Below are 19,500 nucleotides of genomic sequence, written 5' to 3' on the forward strand. Positions count from 1 at the left end.
CATTTAATGACGTCCATGCAAGTGCGGGGTGGCCAACCAGCCTAAAAGAAAGCGTGACTCATCCTCTTCCCTGCACCCATCCAGCCAACCGGATGTACCGCCCCTGGAGTTCTAGGAGAGACCCCTTGTCCCTCCCCCTGGGCGTCCCCATCCGAGAATGAGGCCGCCCCCTAAGGACCTTAAATTTACTGCTCACTAGTCATGACCTTACCGCCTGACCAAGGAATAGCAATAAATACGACGATTGAAGACCTGCAAACGGGAAAAAACGCCTAAGGAAGGAACCACACCGTCAATTACAAACACCCATTAAATACCTTGCAACAGGGGATGGAGGGTGGGAAAACAAAAGAAGTTAAGCAGCCTTCTAAGGGCTGCGACCAGATGCTGGGAGAGCGCGGGACAAAGAGACCGAGTCCCACGCTCCCCAGCCTTTTAACCTAAAACATGGGGGCAGACCAGTTCTAACTGGTCTGACCCCCAGCCCCCCCCCCACTCCCCCATGACCCGGAAGCGCCTTAATCGCTTCTGGGCCATGATTCACCGTCGCGAGCCAATCCCGGACACGGCGCGCCCACCGCGTCATGATGACGCGGTGGTCCGCGCCGCCTGTTGGACATGCGAGGGCGAGGGGGGGAGGGGGTCGGTGCCCCGCCATATTTGCGGCGGGGCCTATTCCGGCCCCGCCTTTCGATATGGTCAGGGACTACCGAATTTCCCCCTCCCCCCCCCCCCCGGGCATAAACACATTTGTAATGAGGGACATGAGAGGTAATGACTTTTGGAGGCGGGGGTCGAACAACCCCCGGCCGTATTTATTAAAATATGAAAACAAATCAAAAGTTTCAAGAAATAAACATTATTTACACAAATTTTTACGCAGAAACATAACACGACATTTGATTACAATTAATATGCACAGATTTCAGATGGCTAACCTTAACATATCACTAATACATAGTTTTCCTATCCGAATCTAACATAAAGATCATAATCATACATTAATTACTTTCTGCGTATCCTATTTGGGCCTACGGCAAGGTCATTAACTGGTGTCAGATCCTTATCAATTTACCGCGCCCCCCCCGTAGGGTTGCGCATGCGCAGGGAGCCCGCTTACCGAGAGGGTACTTCCCCCCTCCCGGTTACCCCCATACGTTCCCTGAACTCCACGCCAATTTGGGGGGTCTTGCACTCTGCGCCATTTAATGACGTCCATGCCAGTGCGGGGTGGCCAACCAGCCTAAAAGAAAGCGTGACTCCCCGCACCCATCCAGCCAACCGGATGTACCGCCCCTGGAGTTATAGGAGAGACCCCTTGTCCCTCCCCCTGGGCGACCCCATCCGAGAATGAGGCCGCCCCCTAAGGACCTTAAATTTACTGCTCACTAGTCATAACCTTACCGCCACAGGCCAGCATAGTTGCCCGACTATCTGGCCCCCCCCCCAACCTATCCCTCAGAAAGGTCATGCCCCCTCCCTCAGACCCTCTAGCCAAGCCATGGAATTCTCGAACATTAAGTCATTACCCAACCTAGTCAAGTGGACCCCGTCTTTAAGAAGCACGGTTCCCCCCTAACACACCCATGTGCAATGCACTGTAATTTAGAAGATCGGAACAGTTTCCCTATTTTATTATTGACCCTCTTTACCGAGTGGTTCAAAGCTCTCACAGAGTCCCCCCCTCTCCATTTAAATCTGGGTACCATGTGTGACCAAACTATGTAGCAACCTTGGCACGCCTTGGCTAACCAACCAATCTCAGAGATTATGTTCTCAAACAAGACCCTCCTGCCCAACCTGACCAAGTCATTCCCCCCCAGGTGTAAAATAACGATAGAGGGAGGAGGACTGTGTCTTTTCAGCAGATCAGTCATAAAGCCCCTAAATTGACTAAGGCAAAGGCTCCCCTTTCCATGAAAAGATACTGCGAAGCCCATCAGTTCTGCCCGTTTCCTATAGTCACCTGCAAGAAAAACAAAGTAAGCACAGGAAACTGAACAACCCATAGGCATGCACCTATCCATGTAAAACTGCCCCTGAAATGAAAAACCCAGCAAATGATGATCCAAAGGATGCACTGGCAATAGTCGGAATGCAGATTCAATATCAGATTTTGCCAGCCAGGCCCCCGGACCCAAAACCCTCAACATCTCAACTGCCTGGTCAAAGGACGCATATTTTACACTGCAAAGTTCTTCATTGATGGCATCATTCAATGACTTGCCTCTGGGCGCTGATAGATTATGAATCAACCTAAACTCCCCCTCTTCCTTTTTTGGTACCACACCTAGGGGAGAACAGACAAAATTAGGCACCGGGGGGACATCAAACGGACCCACTATTCTCCCTAAACCCAACTCCTTCTCAATCTTTTTTACTACCACCCTTATGTTTGACCTCACAGACAATTGGTTTTTGCACTCCGATGTCCCTTTGTAATCCCCAACTGGTATCCTGAAACCATACAAAAACCCTTCCTGCAGCATCCTAGCTGTAGCATGATCTGGATGCCGATTTAACCAGGAATTCATAGCAAAGACATCAATGGGTGAATGCGTTACCTTTTCCATTTCCTCCTCAGTCCTGTTTTTTACCCCCTCTTGGCCCTGAAAAGGTGTTCCCTCTCTTAAGACACTTTGACTGGGTGAGAGGGGTGATTACATATGGCACATGCGTGCCTGAATATACAGGTGCTTTGGGCTCTAGTACAGGACTTCCTATTAAAGTCCCAACACACTCCCTTTCTCTTTCCCCCTTTCTCAGTGGCCGGCGCCGCCGCACCGGGGTGCCCTGACCGAAAGGGCTGATGTGGCGGCGAACTGTGTGCCTTGCCCCAATTCTGACCTGTACTGCCCGACTGCCCTGGGCCAAACTGATCAAACCAGGAAATAGAATCCACCCTGTCCCATGTGAGTGAAGGTGGCGCAGATCTGGGTGTACAAATTCTCCCTACTTCCACGGATAGAGTAATTTCACAGATACACGCACATACACTCATCATACACTTGGGCCCAATTTACTAACATACGCTCAAATACTCTATCAGCACTGAACCTGTGGAAAGGAAACTCGTAAACACCCTGCATCTACACTGAGGCCGATAAGACCTAATTGTAACTGTCCTGAGTCATGATCTAAACAATCTATACAACAATAATCAAAATAGAGTACTCAATAATTGACAAGAAATAACCACCAACACTGTATTTAAAATTATGATACTTTATCTAAAATTAGTCAAGGAAATCAATCAGAGTAAATCATTATTCTCATAATTACCTATTCTAGCTAAATGTCAGAATGGGTCAGGACAGGTCTCTCAGTAGAAGTCTCCCGAGTCGCCGTCCTCACAGCATCGATCCTCACCAACGCAGGTTTGGGAAGAAGTGGCATAAGACCCTCTCTAGGCTAACAATATTTATAATAAATTTAACAAAAGAAGGCAACATAAAATGTTTTAGATATCCGCTGAACCGCTGAGCAGAGCGAGCAGGAAAGGATGTAGCATCGCTACATTTGGAAAATCTCCACTCAGAAAAATCACAAAAATAAAAAGACGGAAGACGGAACTAAAATTTTCAAATGTATCTCTTCATGTTCATATTTCCTCGGAACCAGCATTGTGATCACAAAGTTCATTGTGGCTCCTTTGTCCTCCAAGGTTACTCAGATGCACTTGGATGTTCGCCCAGAGCTGCTGTCCTCACGGAAAACTTTTAAACCAGGCGAAGACTGTGGTCAGATGACTCTCGACCATGTTCAGCAAGGCCTTCTCATCAAAATTCAGTCACTCGAGCCCAGGCTGCAAACAGCAGCCATTTTATCATAGGCCAAAACGGACCATCTTAATTAAAAGAGACAAAACAAAGTTACCACAGCATAGTGATTAAACAGTGTTAACCCCACTAATACCCTTATGTGTATGTAATTATCTAGCCTTTGCAACACAGAAAAGCATTAGTACACAACATTTCAAAAGCGTTTTGTGCTTTAAAATAAACAGCACTCAGCAACGTTTATTTAATAAAACATGCACATTATTAGTAAGCAATACGAACGCATTCCCACGTCTCGTTTTCTTTTGTTAATTCGTATTGATTAGTCAGATCATTTACACAAAACAAATAATTAATAATTAAAAATTAATAATTTTATTTTCGACAAATAGACAAACCAGAGCTTAAAAACCCAATAGATTTTCAACAGAAAACTCTGCTCCAGCAATCCCCCTTTGGTGATTTTATCACCAAAAAAAAAAAAAATTGTGTAAATTTAGTCCCATTTTAGGAGAAATTGGAAATGTCTTTTTCTCCTTTCACAATACTACACACCAGACTCTCTTTCATCATCCCTCTTCGTCTCCAAGTAAACACTCTCCCTCAATTCTTCTAATTCAATTTCTTGTGGTTCTCTTTTCAACCTTTTATTTCTCTTTTCATTTTTTCTTTTGATTAATTTCTTTTTCCCTCCCCTGTTTTTACAACACAAACACACCAATCTTAGTATCAATAAAGCAACAATTATACAAGTCAAAGGAAACAATATCTTACCTATAATAGTACTACCTATTTTTGCAATAAAACTCTTAACAGCAACTATTTTATTAGCTAATTTAGTCCAAATACTCTCAGCTTCTAGTGGTACTAATTCTTCATGCAAATCAGTAATATTTTTGATATAGACCTTCAGGTCTTTGCTTTCGTCAGGAATGTAAGTGCAACAATGTTGAACTTTCAGCATTCCACAGACTCCACCTTCCTTGGCCAATAGAATATCAAGGGCAAGTCGATTTTGCATTGACATGGCACGTACGGCAATCAATTCCGTATTCACCAAAAGAAACCCTCCAGCGGTATTTGTCGATAAGCGATTGTTAGACCTGTCAGCCCTTTGGGTGGTCCCTCCTCATCATTATTTATTTTGTCCCACTTTTGCCTCAAACCCTGTTTGAATTTTTCCTTTTTGGGAACCACCAGACTTTTTCGTGTTGCTACAGATTCAGGGAGCCATTTTAGCTAACCCTGAAACTTCTGTCTGAGGGCCTGGAGCACAAAATGGTGGCCACCTGTGACATCACCAGCATCCACTGGAACCTACCAGCACCTTCCAGAACATTCCAGAACTCTGTGACAGTTGGAGGCGGTTTAGAATGTTGGGAGGTTAAGACAGAGTGTTGGCAGTTGGAGCTGGCAGTTGGCACCTGACTGGTGAAGGGAGAGCAGCACAACAGTGAAGGAGGAAGGAGTGAAGCAGCAGGGGTGGAAACTTGTGCCTGGAGTGGGGTCCATAAACCCACCCTTGATACTAGTCCCTACTGATGGATCCCAGCCTGTAGCCCTGTGTGGGAAGAAGCCAGAAAAACTCATCCTAAGGACCTGGACAGCAGGAACAGGCCTTAGAAACAGAAAGCAGCAAGATCCTGACCTGGAAACTGGTTTCCCTGGAGTCCGGCGTCGAGTAGCCTGAGACCTGGAGCCCGAGGTGGAGAAGCGGCGCTGACTGAAGAAGCAGACGTCGTACCCGGAGCCGCCTGAGGTCGTAAGAGGGCGCCGACGGAGGTCGTGAGGAATACCAGAGGTCGAGGAGGAAGTCAACCGAGGTCGAGTGAGCGGCGTCATCGGAGGAGTGAAGTCCGCCCTCCGGAGTCGTCGGAGACCGAGGTGAAGTGTACCGGAGGTCGGGAGTGAGGATCGCACTCCGGAGTCGCCCGGAACCTGAGAGGAGGAGCACCGGAGGTCGGGGGTGAGGATCGCACCCCGGAGTCGCCGGAAGTCGACATCGAGGCCAGGCCGGCTGACGTCATCGAAGCCGAGAGCGCCATCGGACCGGAGCCGCCCGAAGTCGACATCGAGTAGAGACTGCCCGACGCCGTCGAATCGGAGGTCGAGATCGAACCGAGGCCGCCGACATCGGACCGGAACCGCCTACCGGCGTCGTCAAAGAACTGACATTGTGCCGAGGCCGCCGAGATCGAACCGGAACCGCCTCACGGCATCGACACGACTCCAGCGGCGTCGGAGCATCAGAAAAAGGGCAGTAAGTGGAGTAGAGGGCGCCTAAGGCCCTGTGGAGACCTGAGAGACTACTCTAAGGGGCTAGGGAGGTGCTGAAACCAACCTGACTGTGCCAGGGGTGAACTGGGACTAACCTAGAGAGGTTGTGTGGAGAGAGAAAGCCAGGGCACTGGTATTCCCCCCTTGATCTACCTCAGTTTAGGCCTCAGCCTTGTCCCAGCCAGGGAGTAGCCCCCCTCAAGCCTTCCACAACCCTACAAGCTGTGCCTGGGCCAAATCAGCCCTTAGGAATTGAAAAGTGATCTGATTACATGAGTGTTGCTGTATACTTTTAATTATTTATTGGGGGCACTGTATTTATTGTGTTTTACCTATTTATTGCTTTACTATATTTATTGGTGCACAATATTTATTGGTACAGTATTTATTGCCTCCGAATATTTAATTGCCTGTATTACCTGCACTTATATTTATGTCCTTTATATTTATGATCACCCCTATTTATTGAATCTTCAGACAGTATTTATTTGACCTGCACTATTTAAAATTGTATATTGTGATTGACTTATTTATTTTTCCAATCAGCAACTAAGAGAAAAAGATAAAGAGAGATATTTTCATAATTTTTACGGTGTAGAGTCGTTTTTGGAACGGATGCACGCATGGTTATTGTATGGGTATATTGTATGCTTAGCACGGTGCCTGATTCCTGACCACTCGAGCCAAGCTACCACAGTGTGTTCGGGAAGTCCACCACCACCCCTTCTAGTGTGGGAGTGGTTTTCCAACATAAATTGGTGTTCAGTGGTGGGATAGAGCTGTGCCTACATATACTCAACAATAACTGTGGGTAGTCCATAGGCCTACACCGGGAGTTTTCTCAAAGCGGCCTTCCTAATTGTGGGATTTTGTTTTTTCCAAATTTACTCTGGTGGTGGGAGGAGGTATTATTAAAGGTACCCCCCTGCATTGTTACTGCACAAAACCTGTCCTCTAACCTGAGTGGGCGAGATGGAGTTTGTACTAGAAAATCTAGAAACGTACACTGTGGCCCAACTCAGGGAGTTTTGCCAGCGGGAGGGGGTGTACTGTCCCCCAGGAGCAAAGAAGGGTGCACTCCAAACCAGCTTAAGGGCTTGGGGGGAGGCACGCAGGGAAAGCAAGGCTGAGGAGGAAGACAGGGATGGAGAGCCTGACCCCGAGGGGGCTGAGATGTACCAACCTGAGGTGGGGAACCTGTCAGCAGGGCCCAGGACACTTTCTAGGAAGGGCAGCACTGTCTCTAGTGGGGGCTTATCCGAAGTGGAGTTAGCAGATCGGAGGGAGAAAAGACAGCTCACATGGGACTTAGCAAAGCTGGAGAAGGAGAAGGAGGAACAGAGGATGGCTCATGAGACGGAGAAACAGAAGATGGCTCATGAGATAAGACTGAAAGAGATAGAGCTTCAGATCCTAAGAATTGGGGCACCAACTGTTCCTAATGGTGGCAGCAAAGACCAAGAGATCACCAGGGAATCCAAACCCTACCTGCCAAAGGATATAGTAGCTAGCTATGGGTTGGGTGATGATATCGCCAAGTGGCTAGCGGCCTATGAGGTCTCGTTAAGGGCCCATGGGGTTCCAGAGAAGTACTGGGGAGGGGGATTGTATAAGTACATGCCTCCAGCTGGTAGGGATGCTTTATTGGCCCTCGAAGAGGATGAGCAGACCCACTACCCCACCATGAAACTGGCGCTCATCAGAAAGTTTGGACTAACACCTGAAAAGTACAGACAGAAGTTCAGGGGTAGTCACAAACTGGGCACACAGAATTGGGTGGACTTCCTGGACTATGCAAAGAAGGCACTGGAAGGTTGGATTCAGGGCAGTGAAGTGAGGAACTACGAGGAGTTGTTTGACCTAGTACTGAAGGAACACCTGCTCGAGAAATGTTTCCCTGAACTGCGGCAACACCTGGTGGATAGCAAGCTGACCAGTCCCCGGAAGCTTGCTGAGGAGGCGGACATTTGGGCTAGTACCCGGGTGTCCACAAGGGGGACTGGAGGGGATACTCAAAAGGCCGGACAGGGCGCCCCCCAGAAGAAAGAGGGAGGGGAAAAGAAAAAGGAGTTCTCCAAAAGCCCCCAAAATAGCTTCCAAGGAAAGGGAACAGGATTCACCCCTAGGGCTAACCCACCCAGAAACCCTAATCCTGGCCAGAGTCAGCAGCCAAGGGTTGTCCATTGCTACGAGTGCGGTGGCGTTGGACACTATAAAGGAGATCCGAAGTGTCAGAAACGATCACCCCCTCCCACTGGAGGAAAGACCCCCGGAGTAGCTAGTGTAGTGCTCGGGGAGGAGATGCCCTTAACTAAGGGAAGGGAGTGGGCGGGTGTCACTTTAGTGTCCCTGGGAGAACGGGAGATGGTTCCTAAGATCCAGGTGCCCGCAAATACCGCAAAGTATGGGCAGTGGATCACCATCAACGGCCAAAGAGGGGAGGCTCTGAGAGACACAGGAGCCAGTATGACTATGGTGCGTAGCCAGCTGGTGTCTCCAGAGCAGGTAATTCCCGATGTACTCCACCCAGCCGCGATGGCTGACGGCAGAACAGGCCACTATCCCGTGGCCGAGGTTCCCTTTGAATGGGGGGGGGGGTTGCAGGTTCACTTCGAGTTGCCGTAAGCCCTGCCGTGCCAGTCGATTGTCTGCTGGGGAATGACATGGAGCACAACGCTTGGAAGGAGGTGGAATACCGGACTCACACCGAGATGCTGGGTACACCTGACTGGGCCTGTGTTAGCACAAGGTCCGCGACTACCCGAAGAGGGAGTTCATTCCGGCTGGAGCCTGGAACAAAGGCCCAGCCAGCTGCCAGTCAAGGGAAGAACCGAGGACAGGAGGAGCCTGCCTCGGCGTCTCCACCCCGTAGGACGGATAGGCCACCGGAGGTGGTGGACCAGGAGTCTGCGGAGGGGGACGTTACCAACCTGGAGGACCTACCCATCCCGGCCGAGTGGCACGTGGAGGGAGGCCCGTCCAGGGAGGAATTCTGCCAGGGCCAGAGGGAGTGCCCTACCCTTGAGGGGCTGAGGCGACAGGCCGAAGCCCAGGCAGCAGGGAACGTTGAAGGGAACTACAGTGTTTACTGGGAGGATGGCCTCCTCTACAGTGAACCCAAGGCACCCCTACATGGATCGTCACGAGCCTTGGTAGTTCCTCAACGTTATCGAGCCTTCCTTTTGGAGTTGGCTCACGAGATACCATTGGCAGGACACCTGGGGCAAGACAAGACCTTCGCCCGTCTTGTCCCACACTTTTATTGGCCTCAGATGAAAGTGTCGTCCGATACCTACTGCCGGACATGTGTGTCTTTCCAAGCCAGTGGGAAAACAGGGGTGAAGCTGAAAGCTCCCCTGGAACCACTTCCTGTCGTTAGCACCCCCTTTGAAAGGGTGGGCATCGACATTGTGGGTCCATTAGATCCACCAACTACAGCTGGTCACAGGTTTATCCTGGTTCTGGTGGATCATGCCACACGGTACCCAGAGGCAATACCTCTGAGGACCATAACAGCACCTGTTGTGGCTAGGGCCCTGATGGGAATCTTTACCCGAGTGGGTTTTCCCAAGGAAGTTGTGTCCGACAGGGGGACCAACTTCATGTCAGCATATATGCGGGCAATGTGGAAGGAGTGTGGAGTGACCTACCGGTTCACAACTCCTTACCACCCCCAGACCAATGGTCTGGTGGAAAGGTTTAACAAAACCTTAAAAGGCATGATCAGAAGTCTGCCTGAAAGCCTGCGGAGGAAATGGGACGTCCTCCTACCCTGTTTACTCTTTTCATACAGGGAAGTGCCACAGAAGGGAGTGGGCTTCAGCCCCTTCGAGCTTCTGTATGGGCACCCTGTACCTGGACCTCTTAACCTGGTGAGAGACGGATGGGAAAGAACTCCCAGAAAGCTCCCCCAGGATGTGGTGAGCTACATGCTGGCCTTCCGGAGCCAAATGGCTAAGTTGTGGAAGCAAGCTTCTGACAACTTGGAAGCCAGCCAAGCAGTGATGAAGGCGTGGTATGACCACAACGCTCACCCGGTGGAGTTGGAGCCTGGCCAGAAGGTGTGGGTGATCGAACCAGGAGAGCTTAGTGCCCTCCAGGATCGCTGGTCAGGACCCTTTGAGGTGTTGGAGAAGAAGGGTAAGGCTACCTACTTGGTGGACCTGAAGACCCCTCGTCAGCCCCTGCGGGTGCTGCATGCCAACCGCCTCAAACCCCACCACGAGAGGCCCGAAGTCATCTTGATGATGGTGACTGACGGAGGAGAGGACGTGGAAAGCGAGCCTCTCCCTGATCTGTTTGCGTCTCAAGAAAAGGATGGGTCGGTGGAGGGAGTGATTCTCTCCCCATCTCTAACTCCTGAACAGCAGGAGGACTGTCGCCAGGTCCTGGGGCAGTACTCTTCGTTGTTCTCCCTTGTCCCGGGTAGGACTCACCTGTGCGTCCATGACGTGGACACAGGAGACAGCCCACCTGTGAAGTCCAAGATCTACCGGATGTCAGACAAGGTGAAGGCCAGCATTCATAGTGAGGTCACTAAGATGCTGGAGCTAGGAGTGATTGAACCTTCTAGCAGCCCCTGGTCCAGTCCGGTGGTGTTAGTACCAAAAGCTGCACCACCGGGTGCCCAACCAGAACTGAGGTTCTGTGTGGACTACCGGGGACTGAATTCAGTGACAAAAACTGATGCTCATCCGATCCCTAGGGCGGATGAATTGATTGACCGGCTGGGAGCTGCCCAATATCTAAGTACCTTTGACCTTATTCGGGGTACTGGCAGATCTCTTTGACTGATGGAGCAAGGGAAAGGTCAGCCTTCTCCACGCCCAATGGCCACTACCAGTTCTGTGTGATGCCCTTTGGGCTCAAGAACGCACCTGCCACGTTTCAGCGCCTGGTAAACCAGATCCTCACCGGAATGGAGAGTTTCTCTGCTGCTTATCTGGATGACATAGCCGTCTTCAGTAACAGCTGGGAGGATCACTTGCATCACCTGCAAGCTGTTCTCCAGGCCCTGAGACAAGCTGGATTGACGATCAAGGCCAGCAAGTGCCAGATCGGGCAGGGGTCGGTAGTGTACCTTGGACACTTGGTGGGTAGGGGAGCGGTGCAACCCCTCCAGGCGAAGATCGAGGCCATCATGGCCTGGGAACCCCCCAAGACACAGACTGAGGTCCGAGCATTTTTGGGCCTCACGGGATATTACCGCCGCTTCGTGAAGGGGTACGGTACCATCGTAGCCCCCCTCACGGAGCTCACGTCCAAGAAACAACCTCGACGGGTAGTCTGGACGGAGGCTTGTCAGCAAGCCTTTGAGAGATTGAAGAAAGCCATGTGCGAGGCCCCGGTCTTAAGGGCCCCAGACTTTTCCAGGAAGTTCATTGTCCAGACAGATGCATCAGAACATGGCATTGGGGCAGTGTTATCGCAACTCAACGAAGAGGGCCTGGATCAACCCGTGGTCTTCCTATCCAGGAGACTACTTCCCAGGGAACAGAAGTGGAGTGCAATAGAGCGTGAAGCCTTTGCAGTGGTATGGGCTCTGAAGAAGTTGCGGCCATACCTGTTTGGCTCGCACTTCCTGGTTCAGACCGACCACAGACCCCTTCGCTGGCTGATGCAGATGAAGGGGGAGAATCCCAAGTTGTTGAGGTGGTCTATTTCCCTACAGGGGATGGACTTTCAGGTGGAACATCGGCCTGGGGTGGACCACGCCAATGCAGACGGTCTCTCAAGGTATTTCCGCCTTAGTGATGAGAACTCCCAAGGGGTTGGGTAGCTCTCCCCACTTTCAGCTGGGGGGGACGCGTGTTAGACCTGTCAGCCCTTTGGGTGGTCCCTCCTCATCATTATTTATTTTGTCCCACTTTTGCCTCAAACCCTGTTTGAATTTTTCCTTTTTGGGAACCACCAGACTTTTTCGTGTTGCTACAGATTCAGGGAGCCATTTTAGCTAACCCTGAAACTTCTGTCTGAGGGCCTGGAGCACAAAATGGTGGCCACCTGTGACATCACCAGCATCCACTGGAACCTACCAGCACCTTCCAGAACATTCCAGAACTCTGTGACAGTTGGAGTCGGTTTAGAATGTTGGGAGGTTAAGACAGAGTGTTGGCAGTTGGAGCTGGCAGTTGGCACCTGACTGGTGAAGGGAGAGCAGCACAACAGTGAAGGAGGAAGGAGTGAAGCAGCAGGGGTGGAAACTTGTGCCTGGAGTGGGGTCCATAAACCCACCCTTGATACTAGTCCCTACTGATGGATCCCAGCCTGTAGCCCTGTGTGGGAAGAAGCCAGAAAAACTCATCCTAAGGACCTGGACAGCAGGAACAGGCCTTAGAAACAGAAAGCAGCAAGATCCTGACCTGGAAACTGGTTTCCCTGGAGTCCGGCGTCGAGTAGCCTGAGACCTGGAGCCCGAGGTGGAGAAGCGGCGCTGACTGAAGAAGCAGACGTCGTACCCGGAGCCGCCTGAGGTCGTAAGAGGGCGCCGACGGAGGTCGTGAGAAATACCAGAGGTCGAGGAGGAAGTCAACCGAGGTCGAGTGAGCGGCGTCATCGGAGGAGTGAAGTCCGCCCTCCGGAGTCGTCGGAGACCGAGGTGAAGTGTACCGGAGGTCGGGAGTGAGGATCGCACTCCGGAGTCGCCCAGAACCTGAGAGGAGGAGCACCGGAGGTCGGGGGTGAGGATCGCACCCCGGAGTCGCCGGAAGTCGACATCGAGGCCAGGCCGGCTGACGTCATCGAAGCCGAGAGCGCCATCGGACCGGAGCCGCCCGAAGTCGACATCGAGTAGAGACTGCCCGACGCCGTCGAATCGGAGGTCGAGATCGAACCGAGGCCGCCGACATCGGACCGGAACCGCCTACCGGCGTCGTCAAAGAACTGACATTGTGCCGAGGCCGCCGAGATCGAACCGGAACCGCCTCACGGCATCGACACGACTCCAGCGGCGTCGGAGCATCAGAAAAAGGGCAGTAAGTGGAGTAGAGGGCGCCTAAGGCCCTGTGGAGACCTGAGAGACTACTCTAAGGGGCTAGGGAGGTGCTGAAACCAACCTGACTGTGCCAGGGGTGAACTGGGACTAACCTAGAGAGGTTGTGTGGAGAGAGAAAGCCAGGGCACTGGTATTCCCCCCTTGATCTACCTCAGTTTAGGCCTCAGCCTTGTCCCAGCCAGGGAGTAGCCCCCCTCAAGCCTTCCACAACCCTACAAGCTGTGCCTGGGCCAAATCAGCCCTTAGGAATTGAAAAGTGATCTGATTACATGAGTGTTGCTGTATACTTTTAATTATTTATTGGGGGCACTGTATTTATTGTGTTTTACCTATTTATTGCTTTACTATATTTATTGGTCCACAGGACTTGTTGGTGCACAATATTTATTGGTACAGTATTTATTGCCTCCGAATATTTAATTGCCTGTATTACCTGCACTTATATTTATGTCCTTTATATTTATGATCACCCCTATTTATTGAATCTTCAGACAGTATTTATTTGACCTGCACTATTTAAAATTTGTATATTGTGATTGACTTATTTATTTTTCCAATCAGCAACTAAGAGAAAAAGATAAAGAGATATTTTCATAATTTTTACGGTGTAGAGTCGTTTTTGGAACGGATGCACGCATGGTTATTGTATGGGTATATTGTATGCTTAGCACGGTGCCTGATTCCTGACCACTCGAGCCAAGCTACCACAGTGTGTTCGGGAAGTCCACCACCACCCCTTCTAGTGTGGGAGTGGTTTTCCAACAGCGATCCACCACTGTTGACAGTTTCCGAATCCCATGAGCATTTAAAGAAATTCCCACTGCTGGAATTAAAGCTCCAAAAATATCACCTACAATTTCAGACCAAGTTTCTCTCTTAAAACGTGTTAGTAAATTAATATGTTCTACATCTTCTATTCTATCTATATGAAAGATCTTTGGAAAGACCAGGCCCACATAACACGTGCCATACCAATGGTCAGGCAACCTGTAATAAGCCTTATTCCCACAAACATAATACACTCCTGGAAAAACTGTATCCTCTCCTCCCTTGAAACCCCATCCTGTTGCAATGAAGTATGTATCATGACACTCACTAGTCCCAACAAAATATGTATCATATTGGGATTTCCTCCTTGTAATGCACAACTTACCCTTCTGTGGTGCATCTAAAGCTAAAGTTGGACTAGCCCCATTTCTCAACTCTTTCCCCATCTCAATGTCCCAAATTGTCTCACTCATTTTATATTTCCCTGCTTTTTCATGCATGCTCAATCTCCTTTCCTCTACCATATTTAGGAAAGCTTTCTCCTCTTCTTTCAGACTGCAAGTTAAATTGTTCTTAAAAATGTAATCTAATGTTAATTCTTCTTTTTCAATAAAAATCTTCTCACCAAAAATGTTAGCATCTTTAGCTGGATTCAGCTCTTTGTTCATTGGCAATTGCCCAAAAATGTTATCTTTGTTAGACATCTCATAATCTATTTTCCCTAACAAATAAAAAACACTACTCAACACACTACATGAAATTCCATACGTAGCTGGTAAATGGTGATAAGTAACACCCTCTGAAACGGATGCAGGTAATTGCATACATACGTAGCAATCCCTAACTTCCATTGTCTTCACATAATCGTACAACAACTTTGAAAAAACATTGCTAGAAAAATCATTAATTGACATATCTTTATGTACGTAAGTGTTACTAATTCTAGTTGGAACTACTTTATACGAACTCTTCTCTGCAAAAGTCACATTCTCAGTGTGTATTCCTAAAGTGTCTAATGTAACCCTAAAGGTAACTAATAAAGCTAAAACACCCCATAATAGCATTAATAATCCAGTACAGCAGCAGCACATTCTACACCATCTTTTTAAGAAGGCACATCTACTTTGATTATTCTCTATGTTAGCCATTTTACTACTTTGACCGTGTCTTTTGACTTAGCCTCTACTACTCCACTACTTGAGTTTTTAGAATTCTGGATTACTTCAAACAGCTAATTTTCAGTCTTTCTTCTTTTCACTTTCTCCAAGTGATTTCTTTTGTTCACTCAGTTTGGATACTCATCATTCTTCACTTCAACTTCTTCGACATCAAATTGTATTAGATCTCCAACAATATCCTCAGTATCTGACTTTTCATCAATGTCAGTCAAGATAACTTTCAGGATTTCACCTGTTTCCTCCTCAACCACTTTCCGTACGGTCTCCTCTGGATTTCCTTGACTCTCTGCCTCTTCACCTTCAGACAGTGCCACGTACGTCCATTCCGGCGACCTATACTTCTGGTTAGGTTTTCTGATTCTTTTGATCCCCTCTGGTTCTTTCGACTCTTTTCGCTTTTCACCTCTTGCCTCATGATGACGCGGTGGTCCGCGCCGCCTGTTGGACATGCGAGGGCGAGGGGGGGAGGGGGTCGGTGCCCCGCCATATTTGCGGCGGGGCCGATTCCGGCCCCGCCTTTCGACTCGTGGTGTGAGCGATCTTGGCCTCCAGTGATGCGATATGTTTCTTTTGGCTATCAAGAAGCCTAGACCTACCAGTGTTCTCTGGCCACTCGAGGTTGACCAACCCTCCATTATGCCCTAGAGCATCACCTTAGAGTCCAGTGTGTCGCGTACATTCATTATCTTTACGGGAAATCCTCACACAAGCCTGCATTGAGAGGGAGAAAAAAAAGGAGGGACACAGTTGTTGAGGAATGTGATAGAGGAGTTAGAAAGGGAGTCTGATCAGGAAACAAGACAAATACGCAGTGAGGGGGGAAAACTGACATGGTGTAGGTGATGGGGGAGGTTACTGGGGCGAAAAGTAACAATAGGGGAGGGGAAACCAGACTAGTTTTAGGAGGAATCAATCAATTGATCAGGGGTTTGTAAAGCACACTACCCACCCGTGAGGGTCTCAAGGCGCTGGGGGGGGGGGGATTTCGGGCAGCTCCGGCTCATTCAAAGAGCCAGGTCTTGAGGCTCTTCCTGAATGCTTGCAGCGTGGGGGTTCACCTGATGCTGAGGGGGAGTTCCAGCTGCGATGTAGGAGGAAGAGGAGGAGTAGACTCTAAGAGGAGATTGCAGGGTATTAGGCTTCTGTATTTTCTGTTCTGATTGGGGCCCCAAAGTCCTGTCACTTCATACCTTAGTTTCTCAGAAAGGGCTTGCTTCACAAATATGGCACCATCATTTTCAGTGGGCATTTACATGCGGCCTTGTCTGCAAGCTTGCCTAACCTGCATGCGAGCCCATAGCATAGGGGCATGTGTGGAAGAGTAATCTGGGACTACAGAGCAAGTGCTGGCTGCACCCCCTGTACATTCTAACGCAGCTGCCTATCGCATTAATGGGCTCCCTGACCACTTGAAGCAGGGTCAGAGGGCTTTTCACACCAACATGCACCCTGCCCCCTGCCTCGTCCTAGCCTTGCAATCAAGTAGCGCACGATGCAGTAAGGCTGCACAAATGCTGCACTTGAGCACTGATCGCTCAACACCCATCTGTGATTACGGGATGTGCAAGTTTATGGAAGAGCAACGTCATTCCTTACCCAAGATCTTAAATGATGTGTGAAGGTTACTTCCATGCTGTTGTCCTGAATGTGTTTGAGCTCAGATTGGAAAAAATATTTGTGAACCTGGCCCAGAGCTCACAACTTTCTGGGCTAAAGGTATTGCTAGTTATGGCGGGAAGAGCTCTTGGAGTAGGGAACACCTTGTCAGATATGGACACTTCCCAGACATGCACACTGTCACTTCCCTTCCCACTGTCACTTCCCTTCCCGCTTGATATAATAGGGAATGTTGATCCTTCCTGGATTGACTGTTCTCTGACTTGAACATTTCCAGGTAATGATGACTATGATGACGAAACATGACATAGAATTCTAGGAAAGCCGAACAGTTATGCTTGATGTCAGGTCTACTTGTCGATTAGCTTTTTAATGTTCTTTTGATATCACTTCAGCTTTAAGAACTGCAAACATTAGCAATGCCATCGTCTTCTCTGTGTGTTCCAGCGGATGATGCTGAGGTGAGGCTACGAGACCTAGGCTTTGGGTACAGAGCCAAGTTCATCAGCCAGAGTGCCCAAGCGATCCTAAAGGAAAATGGCCCGGACTGGCTGCCTCATCTCCGCTCCGTTCCATACGAAGAGGCAAAGTCTGCTCTTTGTGCCCTGCCAGGAGTTGGGGCCAAGGTAAGCGTCTTTCTCATCCCATATTATGTTCGATGGCACACAGTAAATATCCAGTTTTTCCCATTCTTTCCAGAGAGTAAATGAAAATGTGAGGAATGGAAGTTTTCACTAGTACTTCCTAACCACAGTAAAGTTCTCTCGGTAATACTCAATTCCACCAGTTTTTGATTATCTGCTTCATTGCAGAGGGGGTCCAATCATGAGCAAATCAGAGTTGCCTTTTCCCAAAAGGAATAGTCCAGTCCGATTTGATGAGCCACTTCATCATTGCCTGCAGAGATGGCCAACCCCAGGCATCTGTTCTCCTTATTTTTTTCTTCTCTCTTAAAACACCTTTATTGCATTTTGTCATCAATGTACAGTTCATAGAGCAGGAAGTATGATTGATTTGTACTTTTGGCAACCGTAGGTCTCTTGTCACATTGTAGGCCCTGTAGTAAAATGTAGTCTTTCCTGGCCCCACCTAGTTAAGGTTCAACACCCTGAACTTCAGGTCCACACACCTTGTACACATCCAACCCCAGATGTAATCCAGATCTCAACTCCTCGTGCTGAATCCTTTTGCCCTCATTAAGGTACCCTTTCTAAAGGTTTTCGGTTGTGTAGATCTAACGCCCTCATCCATATCTCCTTCATTGTGTTGTCTATTTTTGTAGAATGTTCATTCAGAGGTCACCACGTGTTCTTAATGCTTCTGGGTTGATTGGCCAGGTCCTTTGTATTTTTTTTCACAGCTAAGATTACCCAAAACATTTGGTTCAAGGATAAACAACAGGGGCAGCCCTGAAAACAAATACCTGGAACTAGGGGCAAACAACATATACTGAAACTGGTTTCTGGTGGAATAGTAGATAACACTCACATGTTACTCATTCTTAAAAAACAAAGAGTTGGTTAACAAAACATAATGAAACTATGCATAAATGTTTTTGTATATATATCATAAAAAAAGAAAAGTGCCGGAATTGTCTGAGTGTGTATAATATAATAAGGCAGTGGTACAAAAAAAGTTTCATTTGGTGTTTGTTCCTTCAGAAGGAAAACCCCTTACATTAATACAGCAAACGTAATGATTGGGAAGGTTCCCCTGTAAACCTGAGCCATGCTGATTGGCTACCAAAGGAATTTCATTCTCCCTTCCTGGCGAAGTGGTCTAATTCCTCATTGGGGATTGGTGTTGATCTTTCACTGCAAGAGTGTGATCTCTTCTTTGGGGATTGGTGTTGATCTTTCACTGCAAGAGTGTGATCTCTTCTTTGGGGATTGGTGTTGATCTTTCACTGCAAGAGTGTGATCTCTTCTTTAGGGATTGGTGTGGATCTTTCACTGCAAGAGTGTGATCTCTTCTTTAGGGATTGGTGTTGATCTTTCACTGCAAGAGTGTGATCTCTTCTTTAGGGATTGGTGTTGATCTTTCACTGCAAGAGTGTGATCTCTTCTTTGGGGATTGGTGTTGATCTTTCACTGCAAGAGTGTGATCTCTTCTTTGGGGATTGGTGTTGATCTTTCTCTGTAAACATGTGATCTCTTCTTTGGGATTGGTGTTGATCTTTCTCTTTAAACGTCTGATCTTTTCTTTGGAAATTGGTGTTGATCTTTCTTTGTAAGAGTGTGAACTCTTCTTTGGGGATTGGTGTTGATCTTTCTCTATAAACATGTGATCTCTTCTTCGGGGATTGGTGTTGATCTTTCTCTGTAAACATGTGATCCCTTCTTTTGGGATTGCTGTTGATCTTTCACTGCAAGAGTGTGATCTCTTCTTTGGGGATTGGTGTTGATCTTTCTCTGTAAACATGTGATCTCTTCTTCGGGGATTGGTGTTGATCTTTCTCTGTAAACGTGTGATCTCTTCTTTGGGATTGGTGTTGATCTTTCTCTTTAAATGGGTTATCTCTTCTTTGGTACTGGTTGATCTTTCTCTGTAAGAGTGTGATATCTTCTTCGGGATTGGTGTTGATATTTCTTTGTAAGAGTGTGATCTCTTGTTTGGGGATTGGTGTTGATCTTTCTCTGTAAACATGTGATCTCTTCTTTGGGGATTGGTATTGATCTTTCTCTGTAAAGGTCTGATCTCTTCTTTGGGGATTGGTGTTGATCTTTCTTTGTGGACTGGTGTTGATCTTTCTCTGTAAACGTGTGATCTCTTCTTTGGGTATTTCAGTTGATCTTTCTCTGTAAGAGTGTGATCTCTTCTTTGGGGATTGGTGTTGATCTTTCTCTATAAACATGTGATCTCTTTGGGGAATGATGTTGATCTTTCT

The 19,500-nt window shown here is 48.3% G+C and overlaps 1 protein-coding gene across 2 annotated transcripts in view; it reads left to right on the top strand.

The window, feature by feature from the left end:
* OGG1 (8-oxoguanine DNA glycosylase) overlaps positions 1-19,500 on the top strand; it is a 102,302-nt gene that overhangs the window by 64,151 nt on the left and 18,651 nt on the right. For both annotated transcript variants that reach the window (XM_085624273.1, XM_085624274.1), the window contains one exon: positions 17,061-17,239. In XM_085624273.1, the coding sequence (XP_085480399.1) occupies positions 17,061-17,239 (179 nt within the window). The remainder of the gene's footprint in view (positions 1-17,060; positions 17,240-19,500) is intronic.

This window comes from Triturus cristatus, chromosome 9 (assembly GCF_964204655.1).
Source record: "Triturus cristatus chromosome 9, aTriCri1.1, whole genome shotgun sequence".
Taxonomy (NCBI): Eukaryota; Metazoa; Chordata; class Amphibia; order Caudata; family Salamandridae; genus Triturus; species Triturus cristatus.